The sequence below is a fragment of the Hibiscus syriacus genome, unplaced genomic scaffold (genome assembly GCF_006381635.1).
Source record: "Hibiscus syriacus cultivar Baekdansim isolate YM2019G1 unplaced genomic scaffold, ASM638163v2 tig00110343_pilon, whole genome shotgun sequence".
In the NCBI taxonomy this organism is placed as follows: Eukaryota; Viridiplantae; Streptophyta; class Magnoliopsida; order Malvales; family Malvaceae; genus Hibiscus; species Hibiscus syriacus.
This window is the reverse complement of record NW_024062694.1, coordinates 247,610-267,485: the sequence shown is the minus strand read 5'-3', so window position 1 is coordinate 267,485 and position 19,876 is coordinate 247,610. Positions and strand designations below refer to the sequence as shown.

Below are 19,876 nucleotides of genomic sequence, written 5' to 3'. Positions count from 1 at the left end.
TTGGTTCACCTTTCGGTATCTCATCTGAATCAATGTCTTCACTCATACGAGCAGATTTCCTCCATTTTGCCCCTAGTGTGGAGGGTGATCCTTGATTAGGGTTGAATCAGAAGAAAATAAAATTTAGGCTCAAAGGGGGAAACAAGGGATATATATTTTCTCCTGTTGTGAAGGGATAAAGAAAGAAAGCCGTTCATCATCTCATACACAGAAGTCTTTACAGAAGAGGTATCCCCAAGGGGATAGATTTTCAGGATTAATTGTATATTCACATAAAAAAATAATTAATGCTTGATAAAATTATTTCTTTTTCTTCTTCTTGCTCCCAGTATGCCTCAATTGTACAAACTCATCTTCAGAAACTTGATGTGATATGCCCCATGTTGTCTTTTTATAGGAAGCTTCATGTTCAAGTGAACAATCTTGTACTCAATGTCTGTAGGTCTTATCGGTAGAAAAATGTTGGTTTGATGTCTAAGAAGACGATGGTGTGAATTTATTGGCTCAACAAAATATATGGGTATGATTTTTTTATATCGAAAGGATATATAAAATGTTTCAAATTTGAAAAGAATGTTTCAAGGTCTCAAAGAGAGGGAATGTCAAAAAATTGGTTCTTTGGCAGTGACCAAGAATTATTTCGGGTAAAGAATCGAGAAATTTTATTTTGGGGTTTTTAGACATTATAAGAAAGGTCTAATCTTGTCATATGTCAAAAATCCATGATTCTTGAAGAATTAAAATAACCCGTAATTCATTTGATATTCAAAGAACTAATGTTCAATTATTCCACCTTAGAAAGCAGCATAAATTCAATCATTAAGATTAAAAATATTTAAGAAAATATTAAAGATAGAAAAAAATGAGTTCAAACAAAATGATCTTTAAGGATGCAAATAGTAGATACAATGCCCCCATCTTTCTTCGATTGTCCATGCTCTTGAATCCATAAGGTTCTGGATCTTGAGCTTTAGTGCCTTACAGTTTTCAGCTAAATATCTGGAGCTTCCTACGTTATATCAACATCATATACCTCAGGATATGGAGGATTCTTTCTCAGATCATCCTGGAAGGAGGCTCAGTCCTACAACCAACTAAATATGCTTCCACTGTATTGATTTATTATAATCTTGCTTCTATGTAGTGTCACGTGATTAGGACCACTTCATCGAATCCTCCACTGATTAATTCCATGTTTTTATGAATAATGAAATGTATGTGCAAAATGCAAAGATGCAAATGCAGATGCAAAAATGTTGATCCCAACGATGAATATCATAGAATAATTTTCACAAGAAATAAAAGCCTTCACATTACAAGACAATCCACTTTAAAAACATGCCTTCGCTTAGATGTTGAGGCTAAAGTGGATCACTGCCTCGTCTCGGATCTTCATCCTCGAAAATGATGCCCCTTAAGCGTTCTGTAATCTAACTCCGTTATTGCCCCAACGGTGGTGAATTCAATGTGTCGCTCCTTGATGGTTAGGGATAGAATGTTCGTAGATGAGAATCTACTATTGGATTACTCCTTGGCTCAATGGATCATCGTTTCAGTCTCGAATGTTGCACAATCTTCGAGCTCACTACTTCATCTCGGATCTTTGTATTTGGAATTGATGCCCCTCAATGCTTGGTAAACTAAACTCCGTTAATGCCACGGAGGCTGAAATTAGTATGTCACTCTTTGGTGGTTTGCATTGGTAGGATCGTAGATAAAAAATCTATTGTTGGATTACTCATCAGATTAATAGATCATTATTTCAGTCTGGAATGCTGCATGATCATCGAGCAAGTCTCATTTTGGTACTCTGAACTTCTTTAAGCCCTCGATGCATGTCTTTATATGTGAATGCTTGATTGAAAACTTTTATCTCTTATTGAGAAGATTTTCTCATGGATATACCCTTGCAGATCAACCTTTTTCGCATTATGTCATGACGATGCAATACAATGCAAAGAATGATGAAAAATGACACAAACAAAAGAGAAGAAATAAATTAGTGCACACAAACAAAAGAAATCAGTTAGTACAAGTAAGACAATAGATATAGATAAAAATGTTATTCAAAGATGAATACAACACCTACCCTGCCATGATATATACCCGAACATGCTTTAATTAAATAGAAATCCTAACCGACATGCTTTCTACCCACATTGATTAATTCAAGAAAATAATTCTAACCACATGGTATCTAGTTCGCATGCTTTTATTCAACAGAATATAAAGTAAAAAGGAAAGGTTCATAAACGCTCCTCCTTTGTGTACACCTAATTGGGTACCTACTGACGGACAGAGGTTCGGTATAACTATACCTAGGGTGACCGTTCTACGGTTCACTATATGCATGGTTTCGGCTCTATCAGGAAAATGAGACTCGAATTTTCCTTGATGTCGGTGCCCCCTTGGGCTGCCAGACCCTCGATCCTTACCCATTACATGTTTCGAGCGGAACGAGTTCAATTTGAGGGGATTCACTTACCTTATACCCATACGAGGAATATATCCCTACGAATGTATAAAGTGTGTATCCCATGGGTTATTTGCTAAAACTCATACGAAGAATAAATTTTTACGAGTAAAACAATCACCATGACTAATTTGGATCAAAGCTCGTGTCTAGAGCTTATGTTATGCGAATGCAGTGATGTGTGTGAGGAGGAACATACCTACCTTCGACTTAAAAGGAAAACAAAACAAGGAAAAAAAGATAAAATCTTGACAAAGCTGAAAGCCAAAAATAAAATGTTAGTATGACAAAAAAACGAAGCAATTAAAAATTTCAATAAACGGATCATAAGTTAACTATGTACTCAAACTTATAATTTCCACTAAGTCGAAAATGTGTAAGCGACCTACAGCTTGACTCTCTAAAAAAGATATCCCCAGCAGAGTCGCCAAGCTGTCATAACCATTTTTATATAAAAACAATTAAATATTATTTAAAAACAATTATGATTTTTATTTTCAAAAATTGGTGATTTGGAATTAAATTGAATAGAAGTCGCCATCGACCTTTGGATTAGATAGGTCGAATACCCAAAAATGTCTTTTTAAAACAATTTTAAGAAAAAATCATTTTTAAGACTGAAGTGATATGCTTTTACCAAAGATTCAATTAAAACAGGTTCGGGAGTCAGTTACGTGTGGAGAAGGATAAGCACCCCCACAACGCCCAAAATTGATACTATGTCGCTTACACGTTGTCGTAACTGGTGAAAATTATAAATTGAACATAAAGTTAAAATATAATCTATTATTGAGTTTAATTAATTTGCTTCAAATTAAATATTAGGGAAAACTCTAAATCTTGAAAAGAAATCTAGAGATTAACAATCCTCCGTCGGAAAAGCTATTTCGACTATTCCTTATCTGTAAAAAAAAATATTCCCTTTTCGATAAAACGCTAATCGAATATAAATTAAAATTGACATTTTGCTTAAAATAAACAAATTACTATTTAAAGAAGCATGCATTGCGTTGTTCGATTTAAAATACGAAATGAATTAATTAGTAAAATAAATTGATTTATTTAAAGTTCACATTTTGTTAAAATGCCGTATCGGATCGCATCACTTCGACCAAGTGAAGCTTTCCACGCTCATTCTACAAATTCGCATTCTCGAAGCTATTCAAATAATATTAACAAATAAATAAAAACCATGGAAACAAACATGAATGAAAAAATGTGAAATAAAGCAAATACAATAAATAGAACCAATAATATATATATATATATATTTACAAATAAGCATATAACATGTACAATATTCATACATAAATAACTAAACTAAAACTAAGTTAACATTACAAACCAAAATACAAACCAAATAAGCACATATGATAATTTCAGGGACCAAAATGACATTTAACCAAGCTTGAAGGGCTAAAATAGCTAAAATAGAAATTAAAAGGAATAAATAGTAATTACACGATAAACCAGAGCCTAAATTGCAAATATTAAATAATACAAGGACTAAAATGACAATAAACCCTAAGTATCATTAAGGACTAAAATGAAATACACATAAACATACAGGGGCAAAACAATATTTAAACCCAAATAAGAAGCAGTGACCGAAATAAAATATTTACAAATTCCAGGACCATATTCGAATATCAAAGAAACATACACAGTATATAAGAAAACAATGACCTAAATAAAATAATAAAAACATATAATACTTAAGTATAAATAAATCAAAACACAATGACCAGGGCTTAAATAAAACAAAAAGAACATTCAAAGATAAATAAGGACTAAAATACAATTTATACAAAATTAGGAGATCAGAATAAAAAGGAAATATAGTTGCGTTAATGGCCATAATAAAATGTTACAGGATATAAATGACCTTTCGAGTAATAAACCCATGAGCGAAAATGCTCCCAGGGTCCTCTATAAAACGTCGTCGTTTAATGTCACCCATATATACCCAAAGCTAAACCCCAAAAACCCATCAATCTTCATTTATTCCTTCTTTCTTCGCCTGAGTGAAAGAGTGAGAGAGTGAAAGAGAGATTTTGAGAGCTCCCACCGGAGATTCAAGGATTCCCAGAAATCGGTGTAGCTCCGCCGTGTCGGCCGCCACTGACCGGCAGTCACCGCCGTAGACCGACGCCGTTGAAGAGAGCAAAGGGTATCATCCGAAACGTCCTTTTGCCTTGAGCATGGATCAGGGCTTCATTTTGCCTAAAAATGGCCCAAATGCCGTGAATCCAAGAAGAAACCTTTCGGTTTCTTCGACTCCAACGGCCATGCAAGGCGTTTTTCACACCAAGGTAAATATTTTCTCTCTTTTTTCTCCTCTTTCTTTTTCTTTTCTTTTCTTTTTGTTTTTGGTATGAATCTCTCTAGATTTTTTTAACCCAAATGGTCCCCCCTATGATTTTTCTCTTCCTTCTTTTTATCTTGATGCATGCGTCCTTCGTGGATATGAGTGTTGCTGCCCTTGTATTACCGAGAAAATAGGGTATGAATGCCCTATTTTAGCTTGAGGTACAACCCCCGATTGCCTCGAGATTTCCTTGGATATTTGCTTTTGGTTTTTTTCTAATTTTTTTCACTGTTTTTACTGTGGAAGGACTGATGGATGGCCCTTCAATCACTGTGGATGCAAACTTGAGAATGGCCGTGGCTCGGTGGCTCTTCAATGGCTCACACGGTGATGGGAATCCAGCTTGAGCGACGGTTGGGAATTGAGCTTCAATTTAGGGTTTAAAACCCTAATTGGTCGTTGATCTGGACCATTGAATGGGTCCAGATCAACCGATCTTGATGGTGCGACGCTGATGATTAGGGTAAACCCTAATATTTGTTTGGGTCATTGAGCGGGCCTGAAATTGGGCCTGTTCAGGTCAGGCCTGATCACTTGTAAATGGGTCACAGGTTTTTGTAATTTGGGCTTGTAATTGGGTCACAGGTTGGCCTGCAAATATGTAATAACAAAATTAATAATAATATTAATTAATAAATAATAATAATAATAAAAAAGACCCGGACAAAAACGATTGTCTACAGACATCAAAACGGCAAACGGCGGCTAGTTTCTTATGATACCAGATTGGTTACACTGTCACCTGAGAAGAAAAGGGTTACTTAACAGAATTTTGACATTTCAGAGATTTCCAGATCTCTATAATGTAAGTCGGTTTAAAACTCGACCGGTGTGTAAGTGATACCGATGCATTAGTCCAGCGCTTCCCATTACACGAAATACAGTAACTTGGAGCACAATTTCCCTCACTCTGAGCAGTTCAAAGACACAGACATCCCCTTCTCCCAAATTATTCTCCAGTGAGAATTCGTACCATCCCCGACTGAACTTCGCCTTGCCTCCTTTATAAAGACATCGCACGGACCACTGTCTCCCATCAGGAAGCTGAAGTTTAATGGATCCGGAAACCCCATTTAGATGTTTCTCAGCAAAGCACGATGGTAAATACTGTGAGAAAAGAAAGTCAAAGTGCACGTTAAGGCAAGCAAAATAGGATGAAGCCGGAAAAGACATGAACAACACATCATATTCAATTCTCACCATGATACATCCCCTGTATAAATAAGACGGTCGCAGGACAACCCTGCAGAAAGGGTTGATTGGCTCAAATGTTTTCGCTGCATTAATTGCTCTCTCTTTCTTCAGCTGTCACGGTTCTCTTTCGGGCTGAAGCGCTTTCATTAGATCGAAAGCGCTTATCAACCTCATCTACATTTCCGGCGGATGACTCTTGTATGTCTACATTCATTTGGCAACCAATCAGAAATTCCACTTCGTTAAAACAATTTAAGAAACAAAACATATAAACCTTAATTAAGAGGACTTCCTAGGATCAACCTTCCGCTTCCTCCCACGCTTTTTTGGTTCAGGTGGCATTGCACCTGAAGTATGCAGTTTCACTTCATTAGCAGAATCTTTTTAAGTTCAAAAGCACTAAATGAAAAGCCATACCTCGAATAGCTTGATTATTCACACCCTTTGAAGTTTGAAGGTTAACGTCACCACCCCAGTTTATGCAGTTGTTAAGTTTAGACCCACCAAACAAATTCTGCAGTGCTGGAAAGACGAATTCATCATCTTCAAGTTGTTCAAATGGATGTTGTTTTCCGTGATTGTATTGAGCACCAACAAGGGCGTTAGTCTGATAGTTTATTTCCGAGTTGTACAAATTAAATATACTGACACTGAAAGCAGAATTTCCCTCGTATCTGAAAACCAAAACGTAGCCAACACGGACATAGTAACACTCTAGGAATTCCTGCCAACCTTCCTGAAACCAAACCTTGTTGTTGGCTTTCTTTATGCCTACAAGCCAAACATGACCGTCAGGAGCAGTGAGAGCGGCAGCAACAGAAAGTTCATCCCTGAATTTCTTAACAAAGTTATCAGGGATCCTCTGCAGACACCCCAAATCAAGTTAGGTTTATTTATCTGATGAATACTAGAACCAGGATTCAGATGATTTTAGCGAATAATTTGCAGATGAACTTTCATAACATTGTGAGCTTAAACCTCATGCTGGGTGAAGAAAACTACTAATCCTTCCTCGTACCTAAAGTAATACTAGCATCAACATGAGAAGTTGGGATCATTTCAAAGAACAAAAACATACGTATACGATTGCATAATCATGATTAAAAATGAAATCCATATATACTTTTTCAAATGGCAAAACATCAAGAAAAGGAAAAATATTAAATTAAGACGTAGATGAACTTTCTTCTCTTGCTCATAAGACACTGAAATAGCCACATCATTCGATGCCCTATTTGACGAAACTCACTAGCAGTATAACCCAAAGAGAGATGCCAAACAAATAGATGAGGATCAAAAGATTCCTTGTCTAAGTAATATACACCAAGGACGACGATTGAAATAAATAACACGGTTTGAATCATCGAGCAAGTTTCAAATTTAGTACAAATTACCTTCTACAAAGTTTGTTTCTTTATCAGAAAGATACCCAAGTAATACAGCCACATCGTAGAGAGTAGAGACCCTTCCTAGAATATGTATTAATCTATATAGATCATGTTGCACTTTTACTTTTCTGGTTCCAAATCTCCAATAGATTTTAAAAGTCTTACAAGCATGTGTCTTTTACCCGAGAAAAAAAAGAGAGTGAATCGGCCTGAGGTACTCTACTAAATTCAACAAATCCGGGAAATATAGAACTTCATTTTACCGTTATATGGACTAGCTGTGTCTTCCTTACTCCCCACAATGCGTACAGGAAGATGAAAGCAAATGCATAAAAACTACCAACTTAAAACTAGGCGGACCAGTTAAGTCCAAGTATAAAAACTAATAAGCTTTCACTCACATGCAGGCGAGATAATGGGAGGTAAACTGAAATGATACATAGAAAGTTACACCATTCAAATTTTCTTCATCCATTACCTGTTGAATATATAAGAAATAATTGTCACAGCATTTCGAATCAGTGAAAAGTTAGGGCAAATCGAGTTCAGCAACAAACATTAAACTCCAAAGTACAATACTAACACACGCATATTATGCATATATTAAAATGAAGTAATACACAGATTATGCATCAACAATTGATCTAAAAAAGCATCTCCACGGCTTCCATTATAGCACCTGCCTGATAAAAGGAACTTTAAGTGAAAATTGAGATTTTGGGTTCACTTTACCTAGTTCATCCAGTAGGCAAACAAACTTTAGAATTATTTGATCAAGATCATATCATACCAGCTATCAAAACTTAAACTAATTTCTTCAGGTCTCCCTAATTTTTGTATAATTTTACCTTGTCTTATTCTTCACATATTCTCTCAAAAACACACTTCAAAGTTCAAACCACAAAAGAAAAAAAGAAAGAAAGAAAAAAACCCACAAATCAAAAACTGGGAGGGAAAGAAAAAATAACCAAAGTAACTAAACTCCATCATCCTCTAATTTTCCAAAACTCAACTTTGTCCCAAAGAAAAACTCCTTCCTCAAATACTAAATTACCCTCCAAAAGGGAAGTTATCTACCTATTTTTAGCCAATAACAATATATGATAACCCAGATAAAGTAGCCTAACAAAAACAAAGATTAAAGAGCGATAAAGAGTATAGTAAAGAAAAAGATGTGGGGTTTAGTATTTTTACCAGTTTCTTAAAGATTAAAGAGCGATAAAGAGTGAGAGGCTTGGGTTTTCTTTTTTGAATATATTATTGCACACACACGTACATATATATATATATATATATATGAAGTATAATCCCACTCTTTCATAATTCAGCACAGAAAAGAAAAAAGGAGAGAACTTTCAGATCTGGGTCTCTCGTTTCTCTTCTGCTTCCCACTGGTTTTTTCTCCTAATCATATACTGCTTTTAGAGCTTAAAAAAACAACATTAAGAAGAAAAAAACTCGACTTCACCTAAAAGTTAACCCGGTTTCATCACATTTGTTGACTCGCTCACTCACTCACTTCCCGAGTTATATAATTCGCCTGCTTAAAGCTCAGGCACTCTCTTGTGTCCAACTAATTCCCCTTTGTTTTTTAGTATTAAAAGTTTTTCCTTTTTCGAATAAAGAAAAGGTTTTTTTCGTCCTTTTTCACTAACTCAGCAACTGTTGGATATAATAAGGCTTAGGTGAGGCCGATCACACGTCCAATGTGAGGGTAAATTACTCGTATTTTATTTACTGTATTTTTAATTTTTTAATTTACTCATTAAATTATTAAATTATTTCTATTTTGATCATTTTAAATTATTTTATTATTATTTTTGTATGATATGAATTTTTTTATTATTTAGTATAAAATTATTTAAAATATAAAATGAAAATAGAAGGTAGTTGGAAACCATCGTCGGTCGTCGTCGACCATCGTAGATGGTGGTCATTCTGTCCTAAATTTCATTGGTCGTTTCGTCTAGACACTGTTAGTCTGAATTTAATTTTCAATTTTTCGGAACTTGATCCGAAGTTTACGGATTGGAGATTGAACGTGAGGAAGTTGAAACGTTTCAATCAAGATCATGAGTTTTGAGATATTTTTCGGTAAAACAACAACCAGTTTCGGACTCTGGGTGTTGAGATGAACTGGCTCATAAAATTTGAGACCGAATGATCACCATCTACGTCGATCAACAGTGGTCAGCGGTGGACCACCTTATGTTTTTATTTTATATTTAAAATTATTTTATATTAAAAAATAATAATAAATACCATATTATATGAAAATAATAATAAAATAATTCGAAATGATCAAAACATAAATAATTTGAAAGTTCAATGAGTAATTAGAAAAAATTCAAAATACAATGAATAAAACGAGAGAGAGTATAATTAAGTAAAGAATGATGTAAATGTAAAAAGACTTAATACTATTAGCAGAATTTTTTCTTTTGTAAGAAAGTACGTGAATGCATTAAGGAAAAGTAGTGTCCCAAAATACATAGTTTGAAAGAAAGTGTGGAACATTATAAATAGAGGACATGGATGTAGATGTGGACGACGCCCAATTAGCAAGAGCATGAGCGGTAGAGTTAGCTAATCGTCGAACATAACATATTTTAATATAAGACAATAACGTATCTAAAAATTTAAAATTAGATGTTTAACAATTTTAATAATCTTTTTTCTAATAAAATGAGTATGTAAAAATTTAAAATTGGGTATTTAAAAATTTTAATAATCTTTTGCCTCGTATTGATTTAGGGTTTGAGGTTTCGTGTGGCATTCTAATCGGTCGACTGTATGTCGTATCGGTCTAGGGTGTTACATGACAAATTTGTTTGCCTCGATGTAGCATCACACAACATTATCATCATAAACAATTGCAAGTGCATAAATAAATACAACACATGTGACCCTTCGAGCCAGTGGTTCAAACTTGTGGACGGCACAAGGAGCAGAAAAAGGGTGGAACGATCTTTGTTGCAATACTTACCTAAACAAACATTTGGATTGAGGTATTTATCTCTTAGATAGAGCAACATGGATGATGGATCTTATTAAATGATGCAAGCAAAGATCCCCGACATACCAAAATCAGATTCTAACTGTATTTCCCTGAAATTAGCATTCAATTGGTCATTGAGGTCAAATTCAATCGCCTCACAAAAGAGAGTCCTATCCGATCATGTCAAAAAGCTAACAATTATAACCTACAGTGTTTCATTCTTGACACCACAATTTGATGCGTATATACAAGCAAAAGTAGTATGATCTCCATCAGTTTATTTAAAAGGAACACTACTAGTGATTTTCATTCCATGGTGAGGCTCGTTCTCAAGTAAATTTTTAATCATTATTGATTAAAATTTGAGAAATATATTAGTTTTTAAAATAAAATTCGAAATAATTATTTCTAAAAGTTGACTATAATTTTAGTACGAGTTAAGAAATTTTAGCTTGGTTATTACGGTTAGATGAGATGATGAATATAGAGAAGAATGAATGAGTCTTGAGAGTTTTAGTTGTTGAAGATGCTGATTTGTAGACGTTAGATGAGCTTCCCGATGCTTTTAGTTCGCAGTGGAACAAAATTTCTTGCTTGTTTATGGATTCAAATGAAGTGGACTTACAGAATCAGATTCTTATGTGGAGGTCTCTTAATGAACGAATCAATTACTTCGATTTTTAAAGTGTTTAAAGTTCCCTTTAATCAATCTATGTGATTCGCGTCTAATTCTCAAAACATAAAAAAAAAATTACAAGATTTAAATATATATAAATTTATGAAATACACTTCTCTACTGTGCATGAAATAATAACGTTTTATGTAGTACAATTATAGCAAGCATATTATTTGATTTTATTTTTATCATTTAATAATTATCAAAAATTATAGTAAAGTAACAATACTTATTGCATCTGTGTTGAGTGGTTTTGATTTTTATATATAATCAGGATGGGTTTGGAAGCGGGTGGGGTAGTCGCCCCCTTAAAAATATAAACTAATACTTATTTTAGATTTTTTCTATATATATATATATATATTTTTATTAAAAATTTATTTTTGTCCCTCTAAAATTTTATAGGTTTAAGTACGTCCCCTGAAATTTTATAAGTTCAAGTTCGTCCCCTAACTTAAAATCCTACGTTCGTCCATGTACATGATATATATAGATTTGGAAAGCATATTAATAAAAAAAACCTTGAAAAACATAATTAAACTCAATTACAAACTAAAACCCAAATTGTATATTCCTTTATTTCAAAGCCTTGCAAATTGAACCGTTCCCCAATATTTTCGGTAGCTAAAATTAGACATTTTTCTCCCAATATAATCCCTTCATACGGTTCCATCTTCATTGAAAAAGCAGCCTTGGGCAGACCAAGGTGGCCAATAATAAAATGAACCAATGAAATTTTAAAGATTATTTGAAACATGAATGAAAATAATTATAACATGCACGAACCAATGAATGTGGCATTCCCCTTGAAGCATCTTATTATTAACACTTGAAATTCACCAAAATTCTCATATATTCAGAGTTTGATACATAGCTGTACATACAAGACATCCAAGTAAATTAGTATACTACCTTATTTTTCCCAATAAAGTTCCTCTAGTATATTATATCATATATAAAAAACAAAATTGATCCAAAATTATTGTACATTTATAAAGATATAAAAAATAAGAAAATTTATATAAAAATGAAAAGATAGAAACATTTCTGAAATAATATTTATGATTTTTTTATTAATACGAGATAATACAAGATAATATTTGTTTAAAGACTTTGAAAATGACACCCATATACCTTTGCATATGAGGTGTAATAATCCCTTAATCACCGAAATTATTTGGTTCGTGCTATTTTAAATGAGATTATTTAAATTGCTTTTTAACATAATTCTTCTCAAGTTATTTCATGAAATCAACTTAGTTAAAAATTTAATAAATAATATGTATGTATGTATATATATATATATATATATATAGTACTTATGATTCCTTGATTATTTTTCAATAGAATTAGTGTCAAGTTATTTAATTAAACTATATACATATATATTATTCTTGATTATTTGTCAACAGAATTTGTGTCAAGTTATTTCATTAATAAACCTTACTTCTCACAAGGCCACCAATTTGTCTCTAAAAATATATAAGCCATCCAACAATCTCTCCGGTAGCTAAAATTAGACATTTTTCTCCCTATATAATCCTCTTCTTACGGTTCCATCTTCATTGCAAAAGCAGCCTTGGGCAGACCAAGGTGGCCAATAATGAAAGCTCTTCCGGCCTTGGGCTGCTTTCTTTTATTCTTTTGTTTTTTCTTGTATAAAGCTATACCCACTTCTGCATTATCCGACAACGAAGCGTCTTATATCGCTCGTCGTCAACTCTTAGCTCTACCCGAAAATGGTGATCTCCCCGATGGGTTTGAATATACAGTAAAAACAACGGAAACTTTCAAAAATGAAAGGCTTAGGAGGGCCTTCATTGCTCTTCAAGCCTGGAAAAAAGCTATGTACTCCGACCCTTTGAACATCACCCGGAACTGGTTTGGGTCCAATGTGTGTAGCTACAAAGGCGTGTTTTGTGCTCCGGCATTGGATGACCCGAATTTGACGGTCGTGGCTGGTATTGACCTTAACCATGCCGACATTGCCGGTTATCTTCCAGTAGAGTTGGGGTTGATGACCGACCTTGCATTGATCCATTTAAATTCCAACAGGTTTTGTGGTATTATCCCCAAGAGCTTTTCAAGGCTTAATCTTATGTACGAATTTGATATAAGCAACAACCGGTTCGTTGGCCCATTCCCTGAGGTTGTAATGACATGGACAACCATTAAGTATCTTGATATAAGATACAATAATTTTGAAGGTTGTTTACCACCAGAGATCTTTGAGAAGGAGCTGGATGCATTGTTTTTAAACAACAATCGGTTCACTTGTTCAATCCCCGAAACAATTGGAACCTCTTTGGTCTCGGTCGTGACATTTGCCAACAATAAGTTCAAAGGCTGTATTCCACGTAGCATTGGGAAAATGGGGAGATTGAATGAAATCCTTTTCATGAACAATGACCTTGGTGGTTGTTTCCCCCCAGAAATTGGATTGCTTGCCAATGTCACTATTTTCGATGTTAGCTTCAACTCATTCACCGGTAGTTTGCCACAAAATATATCGAGCTTGAAGAGCATTGACATTTTGGATATTTCTCACAACAAGTTGACGGGAGCTGTGCCTGAAAATCTCTGCAAGTTGCCAAGCTTGTCTAATTTCACCTTTTCTCACAATTATTTCACTGAGGAGCCTAAAGGTTGTGTATCGCCTGAAAGGAACACCATTGTGTTGGATGATTCTGGTAATTGTGTGGCTGGTCGGTTAAATCAGAAGTTGAATAATGAATGTCAATCGGTGGTGAGTAATCCGGTTGATTGTAGCAAGGACCAGTGTGCTGTAGGGCCTTTACCTTCTAAGCCTAACCCCCCGAAGGCACCGGTTCGAGCTCCTCCAATGCCCAAGCCACAACCAAAACCATCACCCGATCCGATTTATCAATCTCCACCGTCTCCTATTAGACCACCGGCTCCTATTGTTCCTTCACCTTCACCGTCAGTTCCGTCTCCATCTCCGATACCAGTTCAATCTCCACCTCCAACTTCACCACCAATTCAATCTCCACCACTAGTGCCAGTTCGTTCCCCGCCACCACCAGTTCTGTCTCCACCCCCGGTACCAGTCCACTCCCCACCTCCGCTACCAGTTCAATCTCCACCTCCGATAACAGTCCACTCCCTACCTCCGGTACCAGTTCAATCTCCACCTCCGGTACCAGTCCATTCTCCACCTCCACCAGTCCAATCTCCACCTCCACCAGTCCACTCTCCACCTCCGGTACCAGTTCAATCTTCACCTCCGGTACCAGTCCACTCCCCACCTCCTGTTCCACTCCCCTCACCTCCTCTGATACCAGTTCAATCTCCACCACCTGTCCATTCACCACCACCACCACCACCACCTGTTCCTTCTTCACCCCAGCTGATGCACTCACCACCTCCATTAATCTACTCTCCGCCACCACATGTTTATTCTCCACCTCCACCAGTACGATCCCCACCTTCACCTGTTGTCAAACTTGCACCACCTCCCAAAGTGGATATCGTCCTCCCACCAAACATTGGATTCCAATACTCGTCACCACCTCCACCAATGTTTCCAGGCTACTAAATAGTACTATAGCCTTAATGTATTTCTATTGTATGCTCTGCCTGTTGGGTATAGAAGGAAAGGAGAAAAAGGGATCATAAATACATCTACGTTGTTATCTTAATTTCTCTAAATGGGTTTTCAATTCCCTTTTAATTATGGCATGATGGACGAAGAAGCTCTACATATGAAACTCCACTATTAATAATTTAATATCATCTACTCCCTTTACACGATTTTAAACAAATAATAATAATAAATTACACATGAGAGGAATAAACAATGAATAACTTAATATTGACTTAACTTTTTATTGATAATTAAGTTAGAATTAAAAAAACTCTAGTCACCTCTCTTTTTTTTCAACTTAGTTTTCTTTCAATATTTTTGAGTTATCTTCTTATTTCTCTTTGATTTTTGTTTAGCCGGCGACGACACCAATCATATTGTTGGTTGCCGACCGCCGATGCCTATTGGTTGTCCTATTTTTTTATATTATGTCTTTTATTTTTTTTTGCTTGAGTTTTTTTAATTTAAGAAGGAAAAAATTAAGAAGGAAAACTAAAATCAAGGGTCAGGAATTAAGGATAATAATAAAAACATAAAAAACATAACAAAATAAAATTAGGAAACCATTGCACTGATAAACAGAATAATTAAATGAAATGATAATAATAAAATGTAAGGAATTAAATTAAAATAAAATAATAAACCAAAATTAGATGGTATAAAATAACATTAAACACGTATATGGACTTAACTGGAAATTCACGAGCAACTTAGGGGTCAAAGTGCAATTCTTCTTTTTGTAAAAGTAATACACTCAATAAAAACAAAAATGGCGAAATAGCACTATTAGGACATCAAAATTGAAATAAGATAAATAGGCACGAGATCAGTGACCAGAATGTAAATTCACGTATAAAGTAGGGGGATCTCAACATAAATAACCCATAAATTTAAACCAGAATAATTAATTAAATGCAAAAAAAATGTAAAAATACATCCTAAGTACATGCATTCGAACATAATAATAAAAAAGACGAACGTGTGACCATATTGAGAAAACACGGTAAACCTATTGAAAACATTTTGATGTTTCGATATAACTAAAGTATTAATGAATTTTAAGATTTTATATTCAATTTTAAATTATATATTTGATTTAATTATTCAAATATAAAAAATATTACTCTAAGTTTTCAAATGTCAATTTTACTCCTTACGTAAGTGTAAAATTGTGTTTCAATCTTAAAATATATTTGAAACAATTTTTACAAAGTATTTCGAACCATAATCGAGCCAAAAATGAGTTTTAAGTAGGGAGGTACCGATACACTCTTTGGATGTATCGATACCCCTCAATTTCGAATATAATAAGGGTACGAATACCTAATAGGGTACCGATACCTAGGTACTGATACATAGCCGAATGTACCGATACCCCTCATGTTAATTTTGGCTCTGAGAAAAACAGAATGCCATAGGTGTACCGATACCCCTGGTCAAATAACGGTCAAAATATTTGAATTTTACACGGGATGTATCGATACCTTTTGAAGGTGTACCGATACCCCTACGTTCCCAACAAATTTTTTAAATGGTATTCACACCATAATGGCTCTATTGACTTCACCAACGATCCCCAATGTTCAGAATTGATCCAAGGTGTATTTAAACAAGTTTTGAAGCCATTGATCAATAAGAAAAGCTAGAGAAACAAAAGAGAAAGCCTTAAACTTATTGTTTGAGCAATTTAAGCCTATTTCCACTCAATATTCATTTTGCTTTCAAGAACACCATTTGTGCTCAATTGTATTTATTCTTGAGTGTTCTTTCTGATGAGTGTTTAAAATCGTTAATCTTTGCTCGTTATTTCTTCGATTTTGTCGAATTATTGCTGCTGAATTGGTCGTGTTATACTTGTTTTTGTACAAGTCCTTGCTTTCCAGATTTTGTGACAAAACGAGCGAATTCTGCATTTTTATTATTTGGTCACGGCTGGAGACATGGGCACGACCCTGGGCACGACGCGGTCTAACGTGGCAGTTTCTAGAAGGTCCAGTCAGCGACGGTTTCTAGAAGACTTCGTCCGCACGCCTTCTGGAAGATTGACGAGAAGAGTTGCATTAGGAGACTAGTTTAAGTTTGAATTTAAATTAAAACAATTATCTTTTGTATTATTTTATTATTTTCTTTGTTTATCCTTTAGGCTTTGAGAGGCTATAAATACCCGCTTGGGGTAAGCCTAAAAACATCATTCGGAATACATTCTTCTTTTCTCTCTAGTTTTTATACAAGTTTTCTCTTTTTCTTTTCAAGTTCTTTTTATTTTTCTTTATTTTCAAGTTTTATTTTTATGCTAAGTATGACTTTTATCATGCTTAGCTAAACTTTTCATAAGCCGAGAGCTGTCGTGATGATTCAATTCCAACGAGAGAATTGAAACGGTCCCTTAATATCTTCGGAATATCTCTCTCTGCGCTTATTTTTCAACATCAAAACAGTTTTCAAAATCAAAGATTGACTTTGGTCAAGAGGTTGTTGCGATTAAACGTGTGAGGAAGATTCGACTTATAGAAAGCAATTCGACTTCCTGGGAACACACTTGGCGAGATAGCTTCTCAAGAGGGAATTGAGATCGGAATTGATGGTTATAGAAACAACGATCCGAGTCGGTCGCCACGAACTTAAACGGTATTTGATCAACAACAATAAATGTTGTTAGAATCAACTACCGAAGCCGGAATCAAAGATTGCCTTGGGTATTCGGTATACAAGATAGAGTCACAAGGATAGCCCTTGTAAACAAAGTAACCGACGTGAATCCCGAAGAGAAAATCTTATTCGATGATCTAAAGGAAATTGAATCAAAGCGAAGCTTGAGGCTACTTTTACCGTATTTATTCACAATCTTCATCTTCTTAATTTTACTTTAATTACTTTTATTTAATCACTTTTATTATCTTTTTACTAAAATCCCCCCATTTTTACTATTTCATTCCTGGCATAAATAATTCAGACATAAATTTATAATTTTCTAAGTCCTTGTGGAATCGACCCTTACTTCTCTTTGCTGCGCACTTCCTTAATTTATTGATTGAGAATAAGGAATTATTTTGACATCCGAAACGACAGTTGTCAAATTGGCGCCGTTGCCGGGGACTTCGCCAAAGTTACTAATTTTTTGTTTGCTTTTGATTTATGACCAGGACTAATCCGGGCACATTAGTGGAGTACCACCCGGAGATCGAAGCTGAAGCTAGGAGACTCCACACACAGACACTTCGGGAAAGAAGGAGACACCAAACAAATCAGAAGAAGAATCAAATTCAGGTAATACAAATCCGATGGTCGAACCTACTATTCGAGAGTTAGCCGCGACAACCACTGAACAAGGACCTATGTGCATTGATTTTCCCCAAGGCGAAACTCCGTACCAATTGAAAATCGGCCTTATTCATCTCCTCCCTACATTCCGCGGATTGCCAAACGAGAATCCATACCAACATCTCAAGGAATTTCACATGGTCTGCTCTAGCATGACACCACAGGGAGTAACCGAGGACCAAATAAAACTTAGAGCTTTTCCTTTTTCCTTAGCCGAATCGGCTAAGAAGTGGTTATTTTATCTACCTCCTAATTCTGTAACTACATGGGCTCACATGACTCGTCTTTTTCTTGACAGGTTTTTCCCTGCGGTAAAAGTAAGTGAACTACACAAAAGAATACTTGTAATAAAGCAGCTTGATGGAGAGTCACTCTACGACTACTGGGAGCGGTTTAAGAAGTTATGTTCTAGTTGCCCACAACATGGGTTAACCGAACAAACACTCCTTCAATACTTTTATGAAGGATTATCTCCCCTGGAAATGAAGATGATCGATACAGCTAGCGGTGGAGCCTTGGTGAATATGACTCCTACTGAGGCAAGAGACTTAATATCAACGATGGCTGTAAATTCCCAACAGTTCCGCGCAAATAATGAACCTTCTCGAAGGGTTCATGAGATAAGTTCATCTTCCTTAGAAAATAAAATAGACAAGTTAACTAAAGTCGTAAACTCTCTTGTTGCAGGAAAGACAGGACAAAACCGATTATGTGGAATATGTGCACTACCTGATCATCCAACAGAAGGTTGTCCATTGATTCAAGACGACGCAACAGCTCAAGTCAATGCAGTCGGAAACTTTCCGGAACCTCTCCAAAGAGCTTATAATCCTTATGGTAATACATACAACCCAGGATGGAGGGATCATTCGAACTTCAATTATACGCAGAACCCGAGATCGAACCAAGGCTATCAAGCGAGACATCTACCACCGCAACAACCATAAAAGTCATCATTAGAATCGATTGTCGAAAGGTTAGCACTATCCCAGGAGAAATTCCAGACTCGAACCGAAGCCCACTTCCAAGAGATGGACAAGCAATTGAGCCAACTGGCTCAAACCGTGGGGAGATTAGAGTCACAAAGGAGGCTACCATCATAAACTGAACCGAATCCAATAGAGAAGCGCCATCACCCTCCGAAGTAGTACAATTGTTGAACAGCCAGACCCAAAAGAAGTGAGCGCAAGATCCCGGAAGAAAGAAGAAGATTCGAACTTCCAAAGGGAAGAAGAAGCAGTTGACGTAAGATCCCAGAAAGAGAACGATAAAGAACAAATGGACGATCCGAAGCCATCTCCCTACGACGTGCCACCACCTTTTCCATCAAGGTTAGTTAAAAAGGATAAAAAAGCTGAGGAAAAGGAAATATTAGACGTACTTCGGAAGGTGGAAGTTAACATACCTCTCCTCGAAGTTATCGGGAAAGTTCCAAGGTATTGCCGGTTTCTGAAGGATCTCTGTACGACTAAAAAGAAGCTTATCGGGGTTGAGAAAGTGGATTTAGGCGCGAAAGTCTCAGAAGTTTTCCAACGACCACTTCCACCGAAGTATAAAGACCAATGTATGTTTTTAATACTTTGTAAAATTGGTGAGGTTAAAATCAAGCGAGCTATGTGCGATCTAGGTGCCTCTATCAATGTAATGCCTCTCTCTGTCTATAATTTAATTTCCACCAAGCCCTTGAAGGAGACGAGAGTTACACTTCAGCTAGCCGACAAATCAATAATTTATCCTGAAGGACTCATAGAAAATGTTCTAGTGGAGGTAGAAAACTTAATTTTCCCTGCTGATTTTTATGTGATTAATATGGAAAATGATCGTAGCAATATTGGTTCTGAAATCCTCCTCGGT

The 19,876-nt window shown here is 35.6% G+C and overlaps 1 protein-coding gene and 1 pseudogene across 3 annotated transcripts; one reads left to right on the top strand and one right to left on the bottom strand.

Annotated features, from left to right (window-relative positions):
* Nucleotides 1-5,554: 5,554 nt before the first annotated feature.
* On the bottom strand, nucleotides 5,555-6,918 carry LOC120120653 (annotated as a pseudogene).
* A 5,770-nt stretch (nucleotides 6,919-12,688) lies between these two features.
* Nucleotides 12,689-14,763, top strand: LOC120120647 (pollen-specific leucine-rich repeat extensin-like protein 3). Of its 3 annotated transcripts, none has more exons than XM_039140229.1 (2): nucleotides 12,689-14,436; nucleotides 14,554-14,762. In XM_039140229.1, the coding sequence occupies exons 1-2, from the start codon at nucleotides 12,701-12,703 to the stop codon at nucleotides 14,651-14,653; spliced, it is 1,836 nt and encodes a 611-aa protein (XP_038996160.1). In that variant the 5' UTR covers nucleotides 12,689-12,700; the 3' UTR covers nucleotides 14,654-14,762. The 3 variants fall into 3 exon arrangements, with proteins under 3 accessions (XP_038996160.1, XP_038996161.1, XP_038996159.1); XM_039140230.1 differs by having other exon boundaries at nucleotides 12,689-14,319; nucleotides 14,536-14,761; XM_039140228.1 differs by having other exon boundaries at nucleotides 12,689-14,763.
* Nucleotides 14,764-19,876: the final 5,113 nt, after the last annotated feature.

What these genes read in the sequence shown, in the direction of transcription:
- LOC120120647 (XM_039140228.1), top strand. Translation starts at nt 12,701, where the DNA reads ATGAAAGCTCTTCCGGCCTTGGGCTGCTTTCTTTTATTCTTTTGTTTT.